Source organism: Myotis nattereri (assembly GCF_964212035.1).
Source record: "Myotis nattereri genome assembly, chromosome: 4".
NCBI lineage: Eukaryota > Metazoa > Chordata > Mammalia > Chiroptera > Vespertilionidae > Myotis > Myotis nattereri.
Genome location: NC_138079.1, coordinates 42,497,771 through 42,522,118, shown reverse-complemented (window position 1 = coordinate 42,522,118; position 24,348 = coordinate 42,497,771). Strand labels below are relative to the sequence as shown.

Sequence of the window (24,348 nt, the reverse complement as noted above, 5' to 3'; positions counted from 1 at the left end):
GAAATAGAAAGAAAAAAAGGACCAAATTGAAATTGTAGAGGTAAAAAATACAGTATCTGAAATTAAAATTTTACACTATGGTCCAAGTACCAGAATGAAGATGAAAGAGGACAGGATCAGTGAATTTCAAGATAGATCAGTAGATATTACACAATCTGAAAGACAGAGAGAAAAAAGAGAGACACCCTGGCCAGTGTGTTCAATGGTTAGACGTCAGCCTGCAGACTGAAGGGTCACAGGTTTGATTCCTGGTCAAGGGCATGCACCTGGGTTGCAGGTTTGTTCTCCAGTCCTGGACAGGGTGTGTAGGGAGGCAACCTGTTGATGTGTCTCTCTCACATGGATGTTTCTCTCTTTAAAAATCAATGAAAAATTTGTCTTCAGGTGAGGATTAATACAAAACAAAAACAAAAAAAAAGAAAAGAAAGAAAGAAAAAGAGAGAAAGAAGAAGAAAGAGGAAAAAATTGAACTGAGTTGCAGGGAGGGACCTATGGAGCAATATCAAAAGATCTAACATTTATGTCACTAGAGTTCCAGAAGGAGAGGAGAAATATTACACTTGATCTTAGCCAAAAGGCCGAGAAGCGATAGGAGAGGAGAAATATTGATGTAGAAAAAAAATATGTGAAGGAATAATGTCTGAAAACTTCACAGATTTGGTGAAAGATATATAGATTCAAGAAGCCCAGTAAAATCCAATCAGGATAACCCCCCCAAAACTACACTCACATTGTAATCAAACTGAAAACCAAAGGTGAAGAAAAATTATCCTGAGAGCAGCAGTCCCAATCATGGGGTTTCCCCCAAGAGAAATGAGAACATGTTTATATAAAAACCTATACCCACATGTTTATAGCAACTTTATTGGTAATTGCTAAAAACTGGAAAGAACTCAGGTGCGCTTCAGCAGGTGAATGGATAAATGAAACGGGCACAACTCCGCCGTGGACAGCTACTCAGCATTGTAGCGAGCCATTGATGCTTTACCACGCATGGATCTCAGATGTATGATGTTGAATAAAAGAAGTCAGACTCAAAAGCTTACACGCTTTATGATTCTATTTACATGACATTCTGGAAAGGGCAAAACTTCATCAGTGGTTGCCAGGGGCTAAGGGTAGGGTGGAGGGTTTGACTATAAAGGGGCAGTGCAAGGAAGTAAGTCTGGGGTGATGGAACCATTCTGCATCTTGATTGTAACAATGACTATGTGATTCTATTTGTCAAAATTCACACAACTGCATGCCAAGACAAGTGAATTTTACTGTATGTAAATCAGAAAATAAAAAATAAAAGAGATCACTAGCACACCATTGGTACATGATAGGGTTAATATAACTTCATGACTGACTACATGAAGTATGGAAAAGATTCATGTAATCTCTTAATTATTTTGAAGTCATTTTCCACTTGGTTCCATATTTAAACTTGCAGGAAGCCAAAAAATGGAATAAACAATGAGGCAGTCTCTTTGTGTACATACAAAAAGCTTTTCAGAAAAGAATTTTGCATCTCACGTGCCAGGCAGATGTTTTGGAGAGTCAGCTTACAACAAGAGGCCCTGATGAAAAATTGAGGTATGAGAGTAGGGGTCTGCACAAGAAAGGGAGACACATGGATTCCAGAAAGGATCTACTGTTGTTTAAAAAAAAAATAAAAGCCAAGTGAATTTGATGGACTGGTGAAAACAAGAACAAAGAACCTGACATGTCCTGGAAGCCCTGGGCTTTGAGAATGAGGGTGGGATTTCGAATGCCCTGTCGAGAAGAATGACAGCTGGTGCACTGAGGTGCATCCCTGCCTGTGTTCTGAAGTGTTCATGGGGTGGGCAGGCTTGGACTGTTTCCATGAAGCAGATGGTGTACATTCCTGTGACACCAGGAAGAGCCTCTTCTAAACACACTTCTCATCCAAAGGACAAAGGGACACGATGATGCTTAATTGCAGTGAGATCCCACCAGCTGCCCACTGCTTATTTCTGCTTTTGAAGTTTTTATCATCACTCTGCATTCTCTTATACCCTTATGGGTCTTACCAATTTTTATATACAAATGTCTTTTTAAAAAGCTGTTGGTTTTAAGAAACCATGGCCTATCCCTAAGTCACAAAGATACTCTTACGTTCTTCTAGAAAAATATTATCTTTGATCCATTTTTCTTTTTCTCATACAGTTTTTAGATATGATTCACATTGCTATAAAATTCACCCTTTACACTGTACAGTTCAGTGGTTTTTAGTATATTCACAAAAATTGTACAATCATCACCATTACCTAATTTTTACCACTTCCCCCAGAAATCCTACATCCATTAGCCTTCCCCTCTCCTCCCAACCTTGGCAACCACTAATCTACTTTCTGTCTCTATGGATTTGCCTATTCTAGACACTATAAATGGAATCATACTGTGTGTGGCCTTCTGTGATTGACTTCTTTTAGCATAATGTTTTCAAGGTTTATTCATGTTATAGCATGTATCAGTACTTCGTTCCTTTTTACTTTGTGGAATACTTCTTGTATTGCTGTATATTTCTGAAAATATATCACATTTTATTTATCCATTCACCAATTAATGGACAGTCGGGTGTTTCTACTTTAGGGACTGTTAGGAATAATGCTGCTGTGAATATTCATATGTAAGTTTTTGTGTAGACATATGTTTGTTTGTTTGTTGAATATATACGTAGGAGTGGATATTTCTGGGTATATGGTAACTCCTTGGGAGGAACTGCCAGTTTTTTTTCCAAAGCAGCTACACCATGTTACAGTCCCACCAGCAGAGTATGAAAGTTCCAATTTCTCCATATCTTCTCCAATACTTGTTATTGTCTGTGTTTTTTAGTATAGCCACACAATGAGTGTGAAGTGGTATCTCCTTGTGGTTTTGACTTGCATTCCCCTGAAAAATTGGTGATGTCTGTTCTGGTCAAGAATGTTTATTTTGATTTGTTTGATCATTTAGTCTTATTTTTCATCCTGGATCATGGCTGTTCAGGAAACACAGAGTTTCCCAGATATTGGCGCTCTCTCTCTCTCTCTCTCTCTCTCTCTCTCAACATCCCTTTGTCTGTTGCTAAAACGCCTCCATTTAATGCCTCTTGTGTCTCGTTTCATTAGGCTCAGAGACCTAGCTGCTTCCCACATGTTCTCCTCTTCCCCAGCCTCCTTCACTCCCCACAGCCTGGACTGTCTCCCCGATTGGGATGTCCAGTATCACCAGATTTCTTCAAACTTTCACTGTGCGCCCCTGATCAGAAGTGGACTGTCCCCCTACATGGTCAGGAGGACCTGGAGTCCAAGGAGTTTGATTTACTTTGAAGCAAATGTCATCTGCAGATCCAAAGCGAATCTTTTTCTTATAACTTTATTAAGTATGCATTCAGTATTTAAATTCTTTTAACAAACTTCTTAATATGTAGGTATACTGAGTTATTTTTGTTTTTGTCATTAAATATTGCTCTGTTGTTCTTCCAAGAAGATTGTGCTGGTCAATGTTCTCTTGACTTTTTTTTTGTCTCTCCCACCATAAGACACCATGCACCAGTGAGATCCTTTAGCATTTAGGCAACTTTGAGAGGGCTCTGGGGAAATAAAACTGTCTGTCTACTCAGTTAGGTTTATTGATTTTTCTGAGTAACCCTAAAAGGTATCCTTGCTACTAATAAAGTAGAAAACTAATAAAATGTTTCTGCTTCAAAGGTAAATTCAGAACATTGAATTTGTATTATATATTTGGAAACATAAAGGTGAAGTAGTTGATGCTTGCCCCAATAGAATATGTAAGCTTTGACTAGTTTAATTATCTAAAAAATTGTTGACCTCACTTCCCATCTTTCTCACTGTATAAGTATTCAGTACATTTTTGAATCCACATTCTAATTTCTTCTATCTCTTTTTTCTTAAAATATATTTTGATTGATTTCAGAGAGGAAGAGAGAGGGAGCAAGAGAGAGAAACATTAATGAGAGAGAATCAGTGATCGGCTGTCTCCTGCATGCCCCATACTGGGGATTGAGCCCATAACCCTGGCATGTGCTCTGACTGGGAATGAAACCGTGAACTCCTGGTTCATAGGTTGATGCTCAACCACTGAGCCACACCGGCCTGGCTTTCTTCTATCTCTTGATGGTATTTTCACTTTTTTCCTGCTGTCCTTGAACCTACCAGATTCTAGAGGACCACTGTAGTACCTTTTTCATCTATCACTGCTTTATTGACATTCCTGACAGATAAATAGCTGTGCAGTAAAAAATTATCTGGCCACCTTAAAGGGTTTCAGATCTGGAAGGAGAGTCAAATAATTTGTGAATAAACTATGATACTTCCTCTAGTGCCAAATAATTTTAGTTTACCTGAAATTCATTACTTCATTATATATATATATATATATATATATACACACACACACACACACACACACACACACACACACACTAGAGGCCCTGTGCATGAAAATTCATGCACTGAAGGGGGTGGCTCTCAGCCCAGCCTGCCCCCTCTCACAATCCGGGAGCCCTCAGGGGTGGGAGGCGACCCATCAATCAGGGGAAGGCAATGCCCCATCACATCTCTGCTGCTGCCTCAGCCGGCAGCGCAAGCCTTGGCCGGCCCTGGTTACCTGAGCCTCTGGCAGCCCTGGGTGGCTGGGTAGCTGCCATCTGAGGCTTGCCTGTGCTTCGGGCTGGCCCTAGGCAGCTGGGCAGCAGCAGCCAAGGCTTGTCTGTGCCTTGGGCCGGCCCTGGGTGGCTGGGGGACTGGGGGACTCCAGAGGCAGGTGCACGGCAACCGGGTCCACCTGGGGACAGGCCCAGCCTTGCTGCAAGCCTGCCGCCTGGGCGGGGCTGAAGGGACTGGGTGCCACCAAATTGTGGCTGAGGGCATCGCCATCTTTGGGGGTGTGGCAGTCAATTAGCATATTCCCTCCTTATTGGCTGTGGGCGCTGCCATCTTTGAGGGCAGGACAGTCAATTAGGATATTCCCTCCTTATTGTCTATGGGTGCCGCCATCTTTGAGGGTGGGGCAGTCAATTAGCATAGTTCCTCCTTATTGGCTATGGGCTCCACCATCTTTGTGATGGTGTGAGGGTCAATTAGCATATTCCCTCTTTATTAGATAGGATATATATGTATATATACATCTATCTATCTATCTATCTATCTATCTATCTATCTATCTATCTATCTATATATATATATAAAAGCCCAGTGACTGTTACAGCAGAATGACCAGTCGCTATTATGCACACTGATCACCAGGGGCAGACGCTCAACACAGGAGCTTCCCCCTGGTGGTCAGTGTGCTCCTAGAGTGGGAGTGCTGCTCAGCCAGGAGCAGGGCTCATGGCTGGCGAGTGCAGCAGCAGTGGCGGGAGTCTCTCCTGCCTCCACAGCAGCGCTAAGGAGCAGTGAGCCAAGTGGTAAGGGGCGAGCAGGCAGGCAGTATGGAGCGAGCAGATGGGCAGTAAGGAGCGAGCAGGTGGAGTGAGCAGGTTAGTAGCGAGAGGTCCTAGATTGCGAGAGGGCGCAGGCCAGGCTGAGAGACAGCCCCCCCTCCCATGCATGAATTTCATGCATCAGGCCTCTAGTATACATATAAACATATATATATATATATATATATATATATATATATATATATACACATATATAAACATATATATATAAACATATATATATATATATATAAACATATATATATATTAGGCATTCTTTCAAGATCAAACTGCAGGGATAACAAGGAGGGCTTTCACTGTAAAAGAAGGCAAACAAACATGTACTTTTGCTAGTCCTAAATATTCCAAACATGGGGTTTCCATGGTACTTGTTAGGGGATCTAGAATATCAGATCAAGCCTAGCATTACTCATGTCTCCCAAGTGAGAGTAACTCACAATATTTTGTACTTACCTTATGACTTTCATTTAAGGATCTCCAAGATTGGTGACTACCTGTGCTTTAAATTGGAGAAAAAAGTTCAGTTGTCTACTGATACGTAATAAATTAGGACACTGTTTTCTATTCCCCAGTTCCATTTTAACTTTTAGAGGCCAAATGTTTTAAATCTTTCAACAGACTGTTGAGTCTTTTTATCCTTAATAAATGTTAAAGGAGAGATAAAATCCCATTGGCATGTTATTATTATAAGCAATGACATTAGCCCCATTGAAATGAGGAAATCTTTCACCACAACCCTACGTAATCTTTTTCTTTTTAATCCCCATTCATTTCTGATTTTGCCCTTTCCCTGCACCCATCTTCCTCTATCTTCAGCTCTTTTGGTGGCTACATCATTAATTTGGGGTCTGGCTGCCAATTCCCTTCCACCAGAGTCCTTCTGGTGCCAGTGCAGTGGGAATGCTCCCATGCCCGTGCCTTTAGTCAATATATAAAGTCTGACTAGAGTTAGATTGGGAGGTGAGGGTCAGAGCCATCAGTGTTGCAAACCATTTAAAACCCCTTCAAATGTTCAAAGGAACGTCTGAATAAAGATTCCATTTCTAGCATTTCATTTGAATCACAGGCTATGGCTATTGTACCTCTTTCTTTAATAACTGATGAATTTTATTTAAACTCATGGAAACAGAAAGGAGTCACCCTGGCTCTGCCCAAGAATACCAGCAAAAACTCTCTCAATTCATTTCTTGACTCTCAAAAAAATACATACAGAGAAGAGAATGCAACCTAGAAGGGCTCTGAGCTTGGAATACGTTCTTCTTAGGAAACATGGGGTTTTAGAGTGTGGCTGTAACACCTGCATCTAGCATTTATTTCATAAATACCCAGATGGGCTCCTATTCTGCTCTGCAGACTTGGATGCTACTGCTGCTGGTGGTTATCCTCAATGAAAACGGCTAAGATTTGTTGAGCACAACTGCACTATATTAGGGTGGGTATTGTTAGCCTCATTTTTCACAAGAGGGAATTTAGACTCAGAGATAGAGTAACCTTCCCAAACACACAGCATTTAACTCCTATCCCTTGAATACATTTCAGTGACTTTAGGGCAGTAGGGAAGATAGAGAAAAGTGATGACAGGCTTGAAACGCTTAGACATTCCCTTTTTATATGTAGTCATCATTTAGCTCAAGTTTTCCTTAAGTTCTGACAACGGAACGTAAGCATTCTTAAGAGTATCGTTAATTTAATATTTATTCAAGAAGAAGCCTTGACACAGAATGCCCACCAACTAGTGTGTAATTGAATAAGGCCCTGAGCCACCTTGCCCTGTGCCGGGCTCCTGTTCCTCTGGTGATGGTTGGCTCTGTCCTGCCATTCTGGTGGCAGCTCTTCTGAGAGGCCCAGTTACCATCTACCATGATTGGAGAGATCTTACCTCTTTTTCTACTCACCCCAAGAGAGAGGGAACCCTGCCTGTCTTGTCTGCTGCCAGCTAGAGTGGTCCCTGGTCTGTGGCGGGTACTCCGGGAAGATTTGTTAAAGGGGTAAGGCTTCTCTTCCAGGCCAGGACCAGGGCTTCCTCAAAGCTCTCGAACAACCCCTTTGACTTCATTGCAACTGACCAGGGACCAGGTGGGACAAACAATTCTGATATTTGCTTAAATTCTCACAGGGTTCCAAGATTTCCCCCCTTGGCAATATCCTATAAAATAAGGAGTATCTGTTTAGAACAGCCTCCTGAAAGTCAAGGTCAAAGAGTGGTTGGATGAAGGCTCAGTAAAAACAGTGCAGAAATCAAAGTTAATTCACAGTGTCTTCAACCCATCTTTTTGGAGCCTTTTCTCCATTTGTTTTTTGTTGTTGTTGTTCCCCCCAAATATCTGAGCTCTTTGGCAACCTGTGCTAGGTCCTAGGAAAGCAAATGAATGAGACATTGTTCTTGCCCTTGAGAGGCAGAGGTAGAAGGGAAGACAACCCCATGAATAACTAATTTCTATACAGAGATAAGTGCAATGAGTGTATGTAAGATATCGAGATAAGTGTCATAAAAAAGTGTACTGGAAATGCAGTAGAAGTACAGAGGAGTAAATGAAAAGTTCACCAAAGCCCTAGCCGGTTTGGCTTAGTGGATAGACATCTGCCTGTGGACCAAAGGGTCCCGGGTTTGATTCTGGTCAAGTGCACATACCTTGGTTGCAGGCTCGCCCCTGGCCTGGGCCCTCCCTGGCCGGGGCACATGCAGGAGGCAACCAATCGATGTGTTTCTCTCACATCGATGTTTCTGTCTTTCCCTTTCTCTTCCACTCTCCTTTAAAACAATCAATGGAAAAATAGCCTCTGATGTGGATTAACAAAACAAAAAATAGTTCACCAAAGATGTGACATTTAACCTGGGATTTAAAATTTAAGTCAGGCAGGAAAGAAGGGGCAGAAGAGCATTTAGGCAAAGGAACCAACATGTACAAAGGCAAAGACAGCATGAAACTGTTCTAACTACAGGGGGAAAGAAGTTAGTTCTATGTGAAGCCCAGGGCATGCTTTATGGGGAAGGGCAGGACTTGATGCTCCAAAAGTAGGTTGGTCTAGCTGTGAAGGATTCTCTGTGTTGGGCAGAAGTTGGAACTTTTTCCTGACTGGAAAGCAATCAGAGGTCTTTAAACACAGATGTGGCCTGTTGGTTTAGGGCTTCACCAAGATGCCCCTAACAGCAACGTGAAGGGGAGTGGCAGGCCAGGTGAGGGGAGTGGCAGACCCGTGGCAGTGTGGCTGGATTGGAAACCCACTGGAAAGATACACTTGGCAGAAATGAATGCACATTCAATCAAAAGTGGTTGAATGTAGAGCAAAAGGGAAAGAGAACATCAGGCTGTACAGTGAGTATCTGGGTAGATATTTTCTCCAAAATCTTTTTAGTTGGAGAAGATCTAATTTACCTAATCTTTTAGACGAACTACTAAGCTACATGTTAACTCTCCAATGTACGTATTCGTCATGTAAAAAAAATTTTGTCTAAAAGAAGCAGCCATCACCAAGCAGGCCCTTTGTTTGGACAAAGAGGCTTCTTGGTATTTGAAATCATGTCTACTCATCTGTCACACTCACACTGGTGGCCCTGTTCAGAGGGAAGTCCAGACGCTGTGCAAGGCTGCAGGGGCGTTCCCTGCTTTTCCTTCCATGATCCCCAACGCAGAGAGGAGGATGTCTTGGGGAAGCCGGGTTAAAAGATCCCTGGGGGCAGTGAGATGGTGATATATGTTGATGGTTCAGGGCAGCCTGCCACAGCCAAGCCACAACATTACATCGTGTGGGGAGTAGTCCTCAAAGCCAATGTTGCTGTCACGGTTCCATCTTAATTTTTATCAGCTGGATATGGATGAGGCTTCATGGTCATATACTTAATGCTTTTGCTCAGATCTTTGGCTAACCGCTGTTTTTCCGTGACTTTTTGACAGTTATTTTTGTTCAATAATGAATAATAAAGTGAGATTTACCATCTGTGTATGACAGCATTTGTTTTATTTTGACATTTCTTTTCTGGACAGCAAAGGTTTTATAATTAGCTTTTCCCTCTGCCAAAAAACATTCTGAAAAACCATTTCCCTGAAAAAAATGTTTCATAGTTTCCTTTTTACTAGTTGCAGTCATCTTATTTGGATTTGGAAGTTTTTTTAATAAGTCAGTCAGGAAATGGCACAAGAAAATTTTCTTTTGAAAATTAATTCTTTACAAGAACAAAAATTAACTTTTGCCCAAAGAAAATTAGGAGAGACAATGAAAAGAACTATGTTTGAAATGGTGGTGGTTCCATTATATTTTTAAAATTTTTTTATTGAGGTAAATTTGGTATATAACAATATATAAGTTGATATATATTATATAAAGTTGGTACATACCACTATATAAGTTCCACTGTAATTCAATATCTGTATGCTCTACAAAGTAATCACCCCAAAAGACTAGTTACTATCTTTCAGCAATACTCTATACCCATTTTCATTTATGTCAGACTTAAGTGAGCAATATAAGAAACCCCCTATTCTACCTTGTTTCAAATGAGCTTATTTGATTCTTGCTGTTACCCTGATCAGTTTTGTGTCCAACTCGTTGAAATACTGGGGAGACTGTGCTAAGACTGATGGACAGCGCCCTATTTTCAAAGGCCTGATAAGCGGCAGCCATCAGCCTGGTGCTGCCTGTGGGACACAAGCCTCCCCACCCCACCCCACCCCACCCCACCCTGCCTACAAAGCTGAATTGCCCTCTTCACGCAGCCACATCCACAGCTGGCTCTGTGACTGGGGAGCCAAGGAGAACAAGTTGCAGGTATGTTAATTATCAGTGCTTTATCTCTGGAGTGCTCTAAAAAAAAAATGTGGAGGAAGCCACATTGATAACGGACGATAGAATGGCTTATCATTGCTAATGGCAAAAACATCACACTGAGCTAATGGCAAAAGCAGTCACACTCACTGCGCTGGCACCCTCCCCTGATACTGTGAGGAAACACCTTCTAGCTCCTACAGTAGCAACGGTGGCCAAATTCTCTTTCCAGCCTAGAGTGTTTTCCTTTCCAACTCATTCCTAAGGGCTGCTCCTAGAATCCGATTCCAGACGCAGCCACCCTTACCCCATCATCTCCACTCTATTCCCACCACCATCATTATCCAACTTTTGTATTGAGCACTAACAAATCTGTGCAACTGGAAGAGACATTTTGGAATCTCAAAAGTGCATCTATTTAAAATGGAGAAAACAGACATCTTCTACATTGAGCCAATATCGTTTATAATAAGCCAGACAATAGAGTGAAATAACAGTGCTGTCTCAGCCATTCTTGCTCTCACAGGTAGAGTATAAGCATTTCTATCCTGGTATATTTCTGTATCATGAACACCACCTTCTTTTAAATTTTAATATGTTGGTTATGGGTCACATACTCTAGAAGTATAAGGAACATGGAGGAATCCCTTTGTCTAAAGATGGTGCCCTTGTTTTGAATATACAGGTCAGCTCATGTGAAATAGAATGTGTATTTAATGCACTGGCTTGGGTGACTGTTGGGGCCTTGGGCTTTTTTAAGAAGAGATATGAGGTTTGAGGAGAGGTTCTTGTGAGTCTGTGACAGCAGCTGAGATTGCTTGCCACCCACCAAAGTAACGAAGAATTATTACCTTCACCTCAAGACTCTTCTCCCTCCCTTCACAAAGCAGAGAAGAACAGAGGACCAGGTGTGTTAAAGGCTAATTAGAAGCCACCTTGGCAGTAGATCCTTGAATTTCTTACCCACCAACAACAGCGATTCTCCTCCAAAGGGAGCGACCGCCTTGAAAAAGCTCTCCTTCTGCTCTATCACAGGAAGAGTGCACACTTGGCTGAGGTTGACTGCTTATGGTTGCATAGGGAAGGGAAGCTTTCTGTGGCCTTAGGTCTAACCCCCCCTACGTCAAGAACGTCAGGAGCATGGCACTCTGGGAGCATGGTACCTGGAGATTCACACAGACCTTGTTTGAATCCTACATTTCCCAGTTATTGGTTTGGCCTTTTCACATCTCACTTTTTAAAGCAACACCATCATTATAACACTAGATTATTTGGGTTGTTAAAATATTAGCTACCATTTATTTAGTGCTTAGATTGTGCCAGGTACCCAACCCAGCAATGATTATAAAAGGTGTCATTTACATTTTAGTCATGTAGTATGAGTCTCACCATAATACATGAGGTAGCAGTTATTATCTGCACATTAAAGGTAAAAAAAAACAAACAAAACTGAGACAGCCTATTGTCCCACCTCACACAGCTTGTGCGTGACAGACATCAGGCTTCCGGTCTGTCAGACTCCGGATTCTGTGAGAGATAATATGAAATTAAAATGGTGCCTGGTGCATAGTAGGTGCTTGCTTAACCCATTAGTTCTCTTTCCTCCCATGTGCATCCTGTGGCTTTGAAAGATCTTGATTTCTGTGTTAGATTTTTATTTGTAAGGTTCTGTAGAGCAGGTCTGTATTACTGCCCCCATGTGGTTCATTTGGATAACAGTGGTTTTTAAGAAAATGTTTAATTAAAGTAGTAAAATATACATGCAAATAAGTGTTATTTAAAATAGGTCTCTAACGTCACCTAAGTGTGTGGATAGTTTTGAAGATAATATGATTCTACAACCTCACTACACAAGAAATACCACTTTTTATTTTCTCCAGTCCAGCTTCATTTCTAATTGAGCCGTAACTGGCTGGTGGGATACTTAACCTCGGGCACACTTGCAGCTTCTCTCCTGGCCTCACCAAGGTCCTCCATTCCTTCAGCTGTCTTGGAAGAAAACCCTTCTCTCTCCTGGCACAGCACACGACAAAACTTTCTGTTTTGCCATCATCCTGTCGAGAAGAGAAGAATTCTTCTTGCAATTATTTTTTCCACCCAACTGCTCTGTTTACAGAGACATTTAGCCCACTGGAGAAATCTTCAACTTTCACACTTAAGAAAGAGTTCAAATCACCAGGGAGTAGAGTGTTGGTTCAGTTACCAGTTTAAATGTGAGAAAACGTTTCCAAGGGGAAAATGGAAAGGTCCGCTGTCCCCATCTATCAAGAGCTTTAAGTCGCTAAGTGAAACTCATTCACAGGTTTCACTTCATGTGCCAGGAGGGCTCGGCTTTCCTGGATTCATCCTCTGGTGTTACACCAAGCTGCAAGCATACACTTAAAACCCTATGCCTCAACTCTAATTGAAAAATAAAAAAATATTATTTAAAAAACAACAACAACCCAATGCATTGATTAATGTAGGGCTCCACCCCAAGCAGTCACCCTCAGGGGACGCCTTTGCTTTTCAGTGGCCCTGTCCACAGAGGACCGATTGGTCTCCTGTCAGATCGGGTTATGTCTGTGTGATGGAGGGTAGTTTCAAGAGGGAAAAGGGTAGTTGGTACAGGAGAGGGTGAGGAGGAATTATCTTTTTTAGTTCTTAAGCACCCTTTATAACAACAAACACAGATGTCTTCTGTTCTTAAACATTGTCCTAATGCCAACATCTAATTATATTTCAGATAACGGCGGGCAGACTTTGGCCGGGGGCAATAACTGGCCCCTTCGAGGAAGAAAGTGGAGCCTGTGGGAAGGAGGCGTGCGAGGGGTGGGCTTCGTGGCCAGCCCCTTGCTGAAACAGAAGGGCGTGAAGAACCGGGAGCTCATCCATATTTCCGACTGGCTGCCAACTCTGGTGAAGCTGGCCGGGGGCAGCACGAATGGTACCAAACCTCTGGACGGCTTCGACGTGTGGAAAACCATCAGGTACCTGCGCATCTTTCTCTTTTTCCACTCAGGACAGACCCTCCAAGAACAGTTCCACTCAGCTGAGTGAGAATGATAGCTTTTTGTGAAAATGATAGCGCAGTTTACACATAAATTATTTTTAAAAAAGAAAGGCCTTTAGAACTATTGTAAATATTTTTTTCAGGTTTTTGACTCATAGACCTCTTTGAAACTAAAAGATGTGAACTTCCAGGAAAAAGGTACCTAAACATATGCACAAAAATTTAGATAGCATTTATTTTTATGATAGTAGACATTGGTTACACTTTCTTTCTATGTGATTGTCTGTTACGTGTGGTTGAGTCAGCTCTGCCTCCTTGCAAGTCTATGACTGAGTGATGGTCACAATGCTCTGTCCTCCACAGCCTCAGGCTTCTTTTATTGAATCAGTCCATCTTCTGTTTACTCCCCCTCTTTTCCTTATGCCTTGTATTTTTGCGCAGCATTACTGTCTTTTCCAAAGACCCTGCCTTCTCATGATGTGCCCAAAGTAGAATGGCTTCAGTTTTGTCATTTTTGCCTCCACCGATGGTTCAGGTTTAATTTGCTCTGGGACCCGCTAGTTTGTCTTTCAGATGGTCCAGAGCATCTGTAGACCTCTCCTCCAACACCAGATTTCAAGTGAATCGATTTTTTTTCCTATCAGCCTTCTTCACCGTCCACCTTTTGCATCCGTGGTACCATGGTATCGATGACCTTAGTCTTGTGGTCTCTCTCTAATTTTAACTAATTCTTTCATTGCTGCCCGTGCAAGTCTCAGCCTTCTCTTGATTTCACATAGAAAAATGTGAAAAACATTCTTTACAAACCTCTGCCTCTATCACTTATTTTTAATGCAAAATTAATACCTACTTTATGACAAAAAAAAGAAATAAAAATTCCCAAGCAGAGCAAAACTTGAACTTCAGCTCAGCTTATCACCAGCTTTCACCATGAAGGCTACTGAAGTTGGACTAAAAAAGTAGGAGGAAGTTTTGAGTGGATTTAATATGACAACATATTGTCATGCTTGACATCCAATCAGTTTTGATCTGTGTGTGTATGTGTGTGTGTGTGTGTGTGTGTGTGTGACAAACGGGTTATAAAACCCAGCTTGCAAAAGCACACATGGCAAATGAAGTCAAAGCTCTTTGCCAAATGATGGTAGGCTTGAGTTGAAAAGTAATTGAATTCATTTTGAATAATTTCCTCCGCCCCCAATTCACTGAGTTTATTTTCTTTGACAAAGTCCAAGTCATTAATGTTCATCCATATCACCAAGTTGTGGATTGTAAGTCCACATGTCAGTCTTAAGATTCTCTTGATCAGAAGTAACCTTTGGCACTTGTTTGCTTCTGCCTGCAGAAAATTTGGGAAAAGTTTAGTTCCTGAACTCCAGATTTGCAGAAAGTCTGACTTCAGTGTTAGAACACAGAACTCCTAGTGACCGGTCCCTTATAAACAGAGCTTTCCATTCTTGAGCAGGCCCAGTGTTACTGCAGGGCTTTACCCAGAAGGTGTGGTGAACAACCTTGTCCAAGCATGTTAAACCATGAGGAAGTACATGCTCCTTTTCTATGTTTAAAAAAAGTAAAATTGCTCCCCACTGTTTAATCAAGAGTTTGAAGACTTTCCTCTGGAATTCCAGCAAATTTCCCATTAATAGGTGAAGAACTGCTCTAATTATGCTCTCCTTTCTTGATAAAAAAAGATCCTGAGAAAAATGAGGTAGCCCCCTGGCCTATGAAGTTGTTGCTTCCCACACCATCACAAGCCTTCCTTTAGTGTCAGTGGCAGAGCACCTGGCACCGGTACCCGCTGACCCGAAAGCCATCGGTCAGATGGACATCTGGAGCCTCCAGAAACACGTGGACAGCCAAATGCCAGAAACACATCATCTGTGCCCAGAGTTCTGCAAATTTTTTTCCAGTCACATATTTATTTGGAAATACCATTTCCAAGATGATGGTAGCTGTTGAAAATTTCAAAAGGTCTGATGAAATAGGAATGCCAGTAATGGGTGAAAAATAGAGTTGGCTGTGCTGAGAGCACCAGGGTTTCACTAGTTGCCTAGTTATCAATTCCACTTAGACCTGCTTTAAAATATTAAAAAGTTAGGAGAAATAGCAGTTCTGGAGTGAGTGACATTATTTGCAATAGAAGCTCTTTCAACTGCTTCCATTTCTTCCTGTTCCAAGCCACAGACCTTGTTTGTCATTTATAGGGGACATGACTTCTCCAAGCTCTTTCCAATTCCAATATTACCAACCTGCCTTTTATTACATGCCTTTCCCATTCCTCAGTTCCTAATTTTAATTAATCTTTTGATTGGTTGGTTAATATTTTAAAGTAATTTTTAGTAAAGGTACACAAATAGTGAGTTCTTTTAGTCTTTGCATATGAAAAAATATCTATTACCTCCAAACATAAATAATAATTTGACAAACAATTCTTGTCAAATCTTTCTCCTCAGTATTATATAGACATTGTTTTATTGTCTCTTTTTAAAAATATTGTTTTCTTGATTCCAGAAAGGAAGGGAAAGGGAGAGAGAGAAACATCAATGATTAGAGAATCATTGATATGCTGCCTCCTGCACACTCCCTACCAGAGATTGAGCCCACAATCTGGGGCATGTGCTCTGACCAGGAATTGAATGATGACCTCCTGGTTCATGGGTCCACGCCCAACCACTACACCCGAAGGGCGCTTTATTGTCTTTTGATAAGTACTATTCTAGAAAAGTATAACACATTTACCTGCAAACAATTTTTTCCCCCTTTATTTTTTTTATCATTTCTTTTCTTTTTATTTTATCCATAGGAGGAGATGACTGTTAGCTGAACCTACTGTGGTAATCCTTTCACAATGTATATAAATCAAATCATCATGCTGTATGCCTTAAGCTTATACAGCGACGCATGTCAATTATTTCTCAGTAAAACAAACAAAAAATGTTTGCCCAGCCGGCATAGCTCAGTGGTTGAGCATTGACCTATGAATCAGGAGGTCACAGTTTGATTCCCAGTCAGGCACATGCTTGGGTTGTGGGCTCAATCCCCGGTGAGGGGTGTGCAGAAGGTAGTCAGTCAATGGTTCTTTCTTATCATTGATGTTTCTATCTCTCTCCTTCTCTCTTCCTCTCTGAAATCAATAAAAATATATTTTTAAAAAATGTTTAATCTTTTTTAAAATCTTAAAAAAGCTGACATTGCAATCTTGGTGCCTGACAAGGTAGAATTTACGTCAAAATTATTGATAAATAATGTGATGGAAATAGTGAATATGGGGATTTCTTTTGACCCATGTATTTAGAAGTATGTTGTTAATTTCCAAATATTTCAGGTTTTCTCTATTAATTTTTTTTTATTATTATTAGTTAAGGTATTACAAATGTGTCCTCATCCCCCCCCCATTAACCCCCAACCTCCCACTCCCCCCCCCCTCGCCCCGCACACTCATGCTCCCATCCCCCTGTTGTCCATGTCCATTGGTTTGGCTTATATACATGTATACAAGTCCTTCGGTTGATCTCTATTGATATTTTTGATGTCTAGTTTAATTCTGTTTTGGTCAGGGAACATACTTATTATTTCAATTCATTTAAAATTAAGACTTGGGCCTTCATATGGTCTTTCTTTTTGTCTATGACATGTGGACTGGAAAAGAATGTGTATTTTGTAATTTTTAGGTGCCGTATTAGGTTTATCTTTATGATCCAGGCAGAAAATGTTTTATTTTAGTAGATGAGTTTATATGCATTGCTATGACTGGCATTTTTATTCTTAGTTTTGTCTTATTATTTTGTGTTATATTTACTTTTATCTTTGATCTTTTGTTTGTTAGTTCTTTTAATATGTGGAATGATGTATATTTTATTTCATTGTTACCATGATACTAACATCTTTATATAATCCTCTCAGTCCCTTTTTTAGTTAATCCTCACCCAAGGATATTTTTCCATTGATTTTTAGAGAGAGTGAAAAAGAGGGGGAGAGACAGAGAGAGAGAAACATCCATGTAAGAGAGACACATCTACTGGTTGCCTCCTGCACGCATCCTGACCAGGACTGGGGATCCCACCTACCACCGAGGTACATGCCCTTGGCCAGAATTAAACCTGGAACCCTTCAGTCCTCGGGCATTGCTCTATCCACTGAGCAAACCAGCCATGGCTCAGTCCCTTTTTTAAAACTTAGGTTCTACTCTTTGGTTTGTCAGCTTAAAATGGCATCTTTGACTCTATAAGGAAATAAACTAGCTTATTCAACTTTACCCTTTCTCCCACCCTTTCCTGCCAGTTTTATTTTTAGTTGTATTAATTCTACTGTGTCAGAGCATATAATATATATAATATTGTCTTTCTATCCTTACTCACAATTTTGTTTTAGCCTCACTTCTACAATATATTACATGCTAAGCATGCATCCATTTCTAAAGTTTTTCTCAATTATCTCTTAGTTGGAGGAATTCATTCTTTAATAGATTTCTCAGGATTCTTAGAATTTTTGCATATCTATTAAAACATTTTCTACAACCTTGAGAATTGATAAAGAGTTGAACTGATTGTCTCAGACTGTCTTTCCTTGACTTCCTTGAAAATGTCACCTTACTCTTTACTTGTTTTGTATGTTGCTGTTGATAAGTTTAATGTCAACCTGATTTTATTTCCTTTGCAAGTGACTTGGTCCTTTTGCCGGGAGGCCCAGAAGATTTTTATTACCACTACTACTATTATTTAAAGCCTAAGACTTTTACTTGATATGCTTCAAAGGTAACCAACCATGTTTCCAGTCAGTATTTCCAGAAATGCATTGTACATTGATGTCTTTTATTTTAGAGATTTTTAAATTATAGTTTTAAATATTACGTTTTATTGTTTTGTGTTTCCTCTTCAGGAACTTCAATTATAGGTATTATTTAATCTTATTTATGTATTTTTTGTTTCTATCAATTTCCCTCTGGTCCTTTTTACTTTCTAAATTTTTAATTTGAATTATCTTCTCTGTTTTCATCTTTAGTCTCTATCTGCTTTTATACACCTTTAGTGTATATCCTACCCCTTCATTTCTGAGATTTCATCTTTTTTTTTTAGTTTCTTCCCTTAGTTTAGTGTCCGAGTTTTTAAATTTTTGATTCGTGGTATTTTTTATATTGGCAGTTCTGATTTAATTATGTTTGATTCATGTTGAAATGTCATGTTACCGTTTTCTTCTGCCCCCCCCCCCCCCATAGTAGGGGAATGTTTTTATTTGTCAAAAGTATTTAATTCTCACTTGTTTTGGTTGTGTGTGTGTGTGTGTGTGTGTGTGTGTGTTTTAATATTTTATTGATTTTTTACAGAGAGGAAGGGAGAGAGATAGAGAGTTAGAAACATCGATGAGAGAGAAACATCGATCAGCTGCCTCCTGCACATCTCCTACTGGGGATGTGCCCACAACCCAGGTACATGTCCTTGACCGGAATCGAACCTGGGACCTTTCAGTCCGCAGGCTGACGCTCTATCCACTGAGCCAAACCGGTTTCGGCTTGCGGTTTTTTGTGTTTTTTTTTTTATTCCTTTGCTAACATTGTTTAGATGCTGCTCCTGCACTTTCCAAGCCACTTCCTCTTGACTCCCAGTAGCCATCTCTCTGATCCGCCAGGCATCAGGCTGCATCCGAATCATTGTGGGCTTTATTTTATTAGACATGCTCTGAGTCCCTCCCCCTCTTGGACCCTCACTGTCCTTTGCATAATTCCCCCCTGACTCTGCTGGGATGGGCACCCGCACTGAGCTTTCGGATCTCAGATGGTTGTTTACACCCTACCCAGGGTTTAAATATGTTCTGTCTCCTGCTTCTGTGGTGGGCTTGGGTGCTAGGTGATTTCACTCTTTCCTTTTCAGTATGTTTTTTTCAGAAAAATGTGTGGAGAGATTCAAATTTCGATGGCCACCATTCTGTGGAAATCTGGAAACTCACATGTTCTTGGGCCCTTGCGCTCGTTTAAGACAAACAGCACTAGAAACTGTAGATGAAGCATGATAAGTATGGTTGGTAGTAAAGATGATGGGGAACTCCAGCCAGTAGCTCTGCCTTCAAAGACTGCCACATGACTATATATGTTTTTAAGTTAAAGCAAAATGTTTAAAGAATGATGTGTTATTTTTTTGATTCCCTACTTTACCCTTTTTGACAAAAGAGCTCCTACCCTATGCCCCTAGCCTAGTATGTAGTGCTCTGCGTGCTGTTTTGGATTTCTTTTGTAGTTAGTTGCTTTATTCTATGATAGTTTCTTCTGTTGACTCCCTTGTGGTCTGGGGTTTGCCCCAGGGGTGGAAATAGGGAGGGATGCTGCTGGGGCGAGGGAGGAAGGACGGAAGGTTTGGCTTTGAAGCCCGCTAACGCTAACGGGAGAACATTGCCTAATTTTGTGATGCTGCCCCTGAGTCCTCTACCTAAAGGAAGAGAAAATGACACCATCTTCTTCTGTTTGCCTTGGGATCAGGTTTTGATTCTTCTGGTGGAATCCAGGAATATGTTGTTAATCTCTGCCGCACTGGCATTAGGGACATTCCCTCGGGACTTTGGCATCTGGTCTTCTCTTTATTTTCCAGCACTGTTGCCAGTTTTTGTCTCTTTGTAATTCTTCATGAGTTTTATAATGGAAATTGGAATAAAGGCATATTAGGCCCTGCTGGTTTGCCTAGATACTAACCCAAAAGAACTACCAATTATTCTACAGTAATGAGTAGGAAAAAATTATATTAAGGGCATGTTTCCATCATTTTTATAATATTACTTAATATTATTTCTTAAGTAGCCTACTTAAATTTTTTAATAAGATTCCTTAATAAAAATGTACATGAAAAATTCCTCATATATAACTTTATATCAAATTAATATCCTCATTAAATATAGTCAACATTTTATAATTTCCATGCCTAAACTCTTTCCTTGTGACAATGTTTACATGTTAAAATGGCTTTTCAAGGGACATGGGATTTACACAAACCCAGTGTCACCCACACCCACATAAAAAAGAACATAAATACTGTAAGATATTTATAACGGTTAAAAATGTGAACTCTGTGGTTATAGCTGGTTCAAATCCTGTCTCCATTTATGTTTTTGTGATCTGGGCAAGTTACTTAATAACTCTAAGCATCAGTTTTCTCATGTGAAAAGTGCACTATTAGTGGTACCTGCCTCATAGGCACTTACAGGAGGATTTAGTAAAAGAATCTGTGTAAAACACTTAGCACAGTGCCTGGGACATAGTAACAGCACTGTATTTTGAAGTGAAGATGATGATGATGAAGAGGCTTACAAAGGGTTAATGGGATGACCATTACTATGTAGGTATTAGTTGTATTTTTTTAATTAGTAACTTTTTTTTCAAAATTTCACCTCAGAAAATATTGCTCTGGCTATTTCTCTTTGTAAAAATTTGATACTGCCTTACAGGGTGTGTCTTTTTATGACAGATGGCCAGTAGCTAGTGGTAAAAGAAGTATGGAATGTAATAGCGTTTCACTTATTTATGGGAAATGTTTTAGTGCCCCACCCTTCAACTAGTTGGAAAATGAAAGTCAAAAACTGGAAACTCTATTTATAAATGGACAGTGCTGTGATCTCAGTGTCTGAAACTGTAGACTTTTAGAAAATATTTATAGCATATTGGAAACTAGTCACTGATCAATTTCTCCTTGTCCTAGTTTTTAAAAAATTAATCCAGAAAATATGAAATTTGAGGTAAATTAAAATTGAATACTGAAATGTATCAGTCTTTAAGACAAGAGGATGGAGAAAAACTCTAAATAGACATTTGAAGTCAATAGAGATATGTGTTAATGGTGCCTAATAATAAGCTACATGAGTGGAAATAGAATACATTCAAGGAGATCTACATTTCACTAAGGAGACAATTTAGCATTATGGTTAGGAGTGGGGAACTCGGGAGTCAGTCTGCTTGAGTTCCAAACCCAATTCTATCACCTGCTTAGCCATGTAATCTTGTAACTCACTTAACTGCAGTGTGCCAAGGTTGTGTCTACATCATAGTGTCAAGAATTAAATAATGCATGTAAAGTATTTAAAATGGCAAATGCTCTATAAATGCTGGTCACTATTATTCTAATTAGCTCAGCCAAAGACCCCCAAGTGACTCCAATTTGATTGTTACGGACATTTGTGTGACGTGCCCATTGCACTGGTTTAGAGGTAGGCGTCCATCATGACGTGGTCATTGTGAACTGCCTTGGCCAATAATGTATGCGAGGCAGGAGGTGAGCACTGTGCAGTAGGATCCCTGAAGAGTCCCATAGGTGCTTACCTTACTAGAGAACTCTCCTTTGTTACATCAACCTGGAGCCCAAAGAGTTGCCATCAAAGATACACCCCTTCCCTTGGTTCACCTAAAAACAAGGAACTTGTGTGAGTATTGAAAAATCACTTACTATAAACATCATCAGTCATTATTCAGAGATTTACATTTCACAAATGGAATCAACAGTCCAGTGGAGGTAGTGTTGCTTATACAGCTAAACTGTGCCATCTGCCTAAAATGAAAAATAAGGAAAATTCCTAGATAACAGATTGCAACATATCTTCTTTATATGCAGCTCATCATGAGTAGACTGTGTGACAGCCTTATTTGACACTGATAATTTTCTAAAGGGACTCTCACATGGGAGAGACTATCACAACAGGCCTTAGAAATTAGTTATAGCTATATCATTGTATTTCATAGGAGAACTCTTGCTAGCAAGAAGAATGGATAAGAATATCGATGTCCATTGTATCTACATATTATTCTTGTATCTGCACCTCAGATTGTAGCCTTGTATTTGTGGTTGTATTTTTCCCCTGTCCGCATAGTCAAAATCTGCATTTTTGCAGTCAAAGTTGTTGTTGATCTTAAGCAACCAGCTTATTCAGCACTCAATATATCCCAGGCACTGTGCTAGGTGCTTTACATATGTTGCCTCATTTAATTCATAGCAACCCTGTAAGTTGGTACTTTTTTAAAAAAATATATTTTATTGGTTTTTTACAGAGAGGAAGGGAGAGGGATAGTCAGAAATATCGATGAGAGAGAAACATCGATCAGCTGCCTCCTGCACACTCCCCACTGGGGATGTGCCCGTGACCAAGGCACATGTCCTTGACCGGAATCGAACCGGGGACCCTTCAGTCCGCAGGCCGACACTCTATCCACTGAGCCAAACTGGTCAGGGCTAAGTTGGTACTTTTATCCATATTCTGCTAGTGAGAAAAACAAGGCTCAAGTTTATGTAGCTGGTAATTTGTGGAGTTGAGATGCAAACTCTGAAAGGCTATGCTCTTAAAGACAATGCTATCTTGCATGTGAGAAAGCCAGGGCTTCAGAACTAGGCAGAAGTAAGACAATAAATTATTGAAGCAACTGACATTGCTCAGTTTCTAGTGCTTTGGTTGTATGGAAAAGAAACTTTGGAATAATGTTCAAAAGAATAGTGAAATATAATATTTATAGCATTATGTATAAATACATATAGAAACATAGAGAAGACAGAAGCTAATACATGTTGTAATACAGCAATAATCAATCCTAGAGGCATTTTATGAGTTTGATGAAACCACAACTTATTCTTTAAGATTGTGGTGATCACAGTTGATAGTTGCTAAAAGCTGTTATGAAACATACAGACCACCTTTATTTTAATCAACCCACTTTGGTACACATACCTTTGAGGAAGAAATTGAATCATATACCAGAACTTTTGTTCTCCAAATGATACTATCAGCAAAGCAAAAAACAAAACAAAAATAAAACAAAAAAAAACACCCATAGAATTAGAGAAAATATTAACAAAAAATGCATATAATAAGGAACTTCCATCCAGAAGATGAAAAATATTGGTGATGGGAATTGAAGGGTTTTGTTTGTTTGTTTTTAATACATTTAATTTTGTTTTAACATTTCCTTACTTCGCAAATACAACATGCCAGGCACAACCCAGATTTTCTTGAAATTTCATGATCCTTAGAATCCCAAACCACTGCTGTGGATAACTAGCTGTGAGTTTGGGGTGTGGATATTGGGCCACCTGAAAACATGGCCTCTTAGTACCTCAGGAGCCTTAACTGGTTATTCAGATATGTACAAATCCCAGGGCAGTAACAACACTTGGCAATCTCCTATTGGATTCTCAAGTTCTCCACAGTTGTCTCCCAGTGATTGGAATTGTATCTAACACCTTCCATAAGGCTAAGTATGTACTAGCAAAATGACCTGGGTGCTTCATGTACACCCCACAGACATCTGATGTTTATGCTCCCATTTTTTTAAGAATACTCTTTTGAGAGTCATACAATCCATTATGTGGGCAATAACTTACTGTGTGCCTTGCTCTTCTGCAAGGTGAGAGGTTGGACTAAGTGATCTCCAAGGTTTTCCCAGCACTATTATAGGTTGTGATTGTATTTGCATGCGCCCTGTTTTTATGTTAAAGAAGTATATGTATTTCACATGTACTTGTATTAACTATAAGTTCTAACCATTTGGCCAGTCTGGACAGGGGAGACAGTGGTTTTTCTCACATGAGCTGATATTCACGAGGCATGTCGCATCTGTACTACTGCCGCTGCCACCTGGGCGGATGCTCTTTCTTCATTTCACTGTGAGGATTCAGGATGTTTAATACAGCTACGTTGTCTATTGCAAAAGGCCACGAGACTCATTTTTTTAAATACGCTTGACATCGAAGTTCTTATACAAACGTCAGTCATTGTTATAATGTAAACAAATGAGGACTACTTGGCGATACATGCCAATTGGCATATTTGCTATTTTCTACAAGTATAAGGATAGAAAGTATTAAAATCATTTATACCCATTTGAGAGAGGAAATTAACTTTTTCTAAAAAATTCTTTTCTAGTGAAGGAAGCCCGTCCCCCAGAATTGAGCTGCTACATAACATCGACCCAGGCTTTGTGGACATTTCTCCGTGTGAGTACCTTGTTGACTGCTGCTAAACTAAATCTGTGTGGCTTGCAACGATGGTTTTCTTACCTAATGTGTCTCTAGCCTTGCTTTCTCTTTTTTCACTTGAATTTTCTGGAAAGGTAAAACAGTTCTCCATGGCAGCTATTGTCTATTCTTTCCGTGGCTTTGGTACCACCAACCTGAATTCTGTT

The 24,348-nt window shown here is 40.1% G+C and overlaps 1 protein-coding gene across 1 annotated transcript in view; it reads left to right on the top strand.

Moving 5' to 3' along the window:
- The window catches only part of ARSB (arylsulfatase B), a 130,260-nt gene that overhangs the window by 52,959 nt on the left and 52,953 nt on the right, over nt 1-24,348 (top strand). Inside the window, exons 5-6 of the mRNA XM_081089438.1 lie at nt 12,942-13,185; nt 24,090-24,160. Of these exons, the coding sequence (XP_080945564.1) occupies nt 12,942-13,185; nt 24,090-24,160 (315 nt within the window). The remainder of the gene's footprint in view (nt 1-12,941; nt 13,186-24,089; nt 24,161-24,348) is intronic.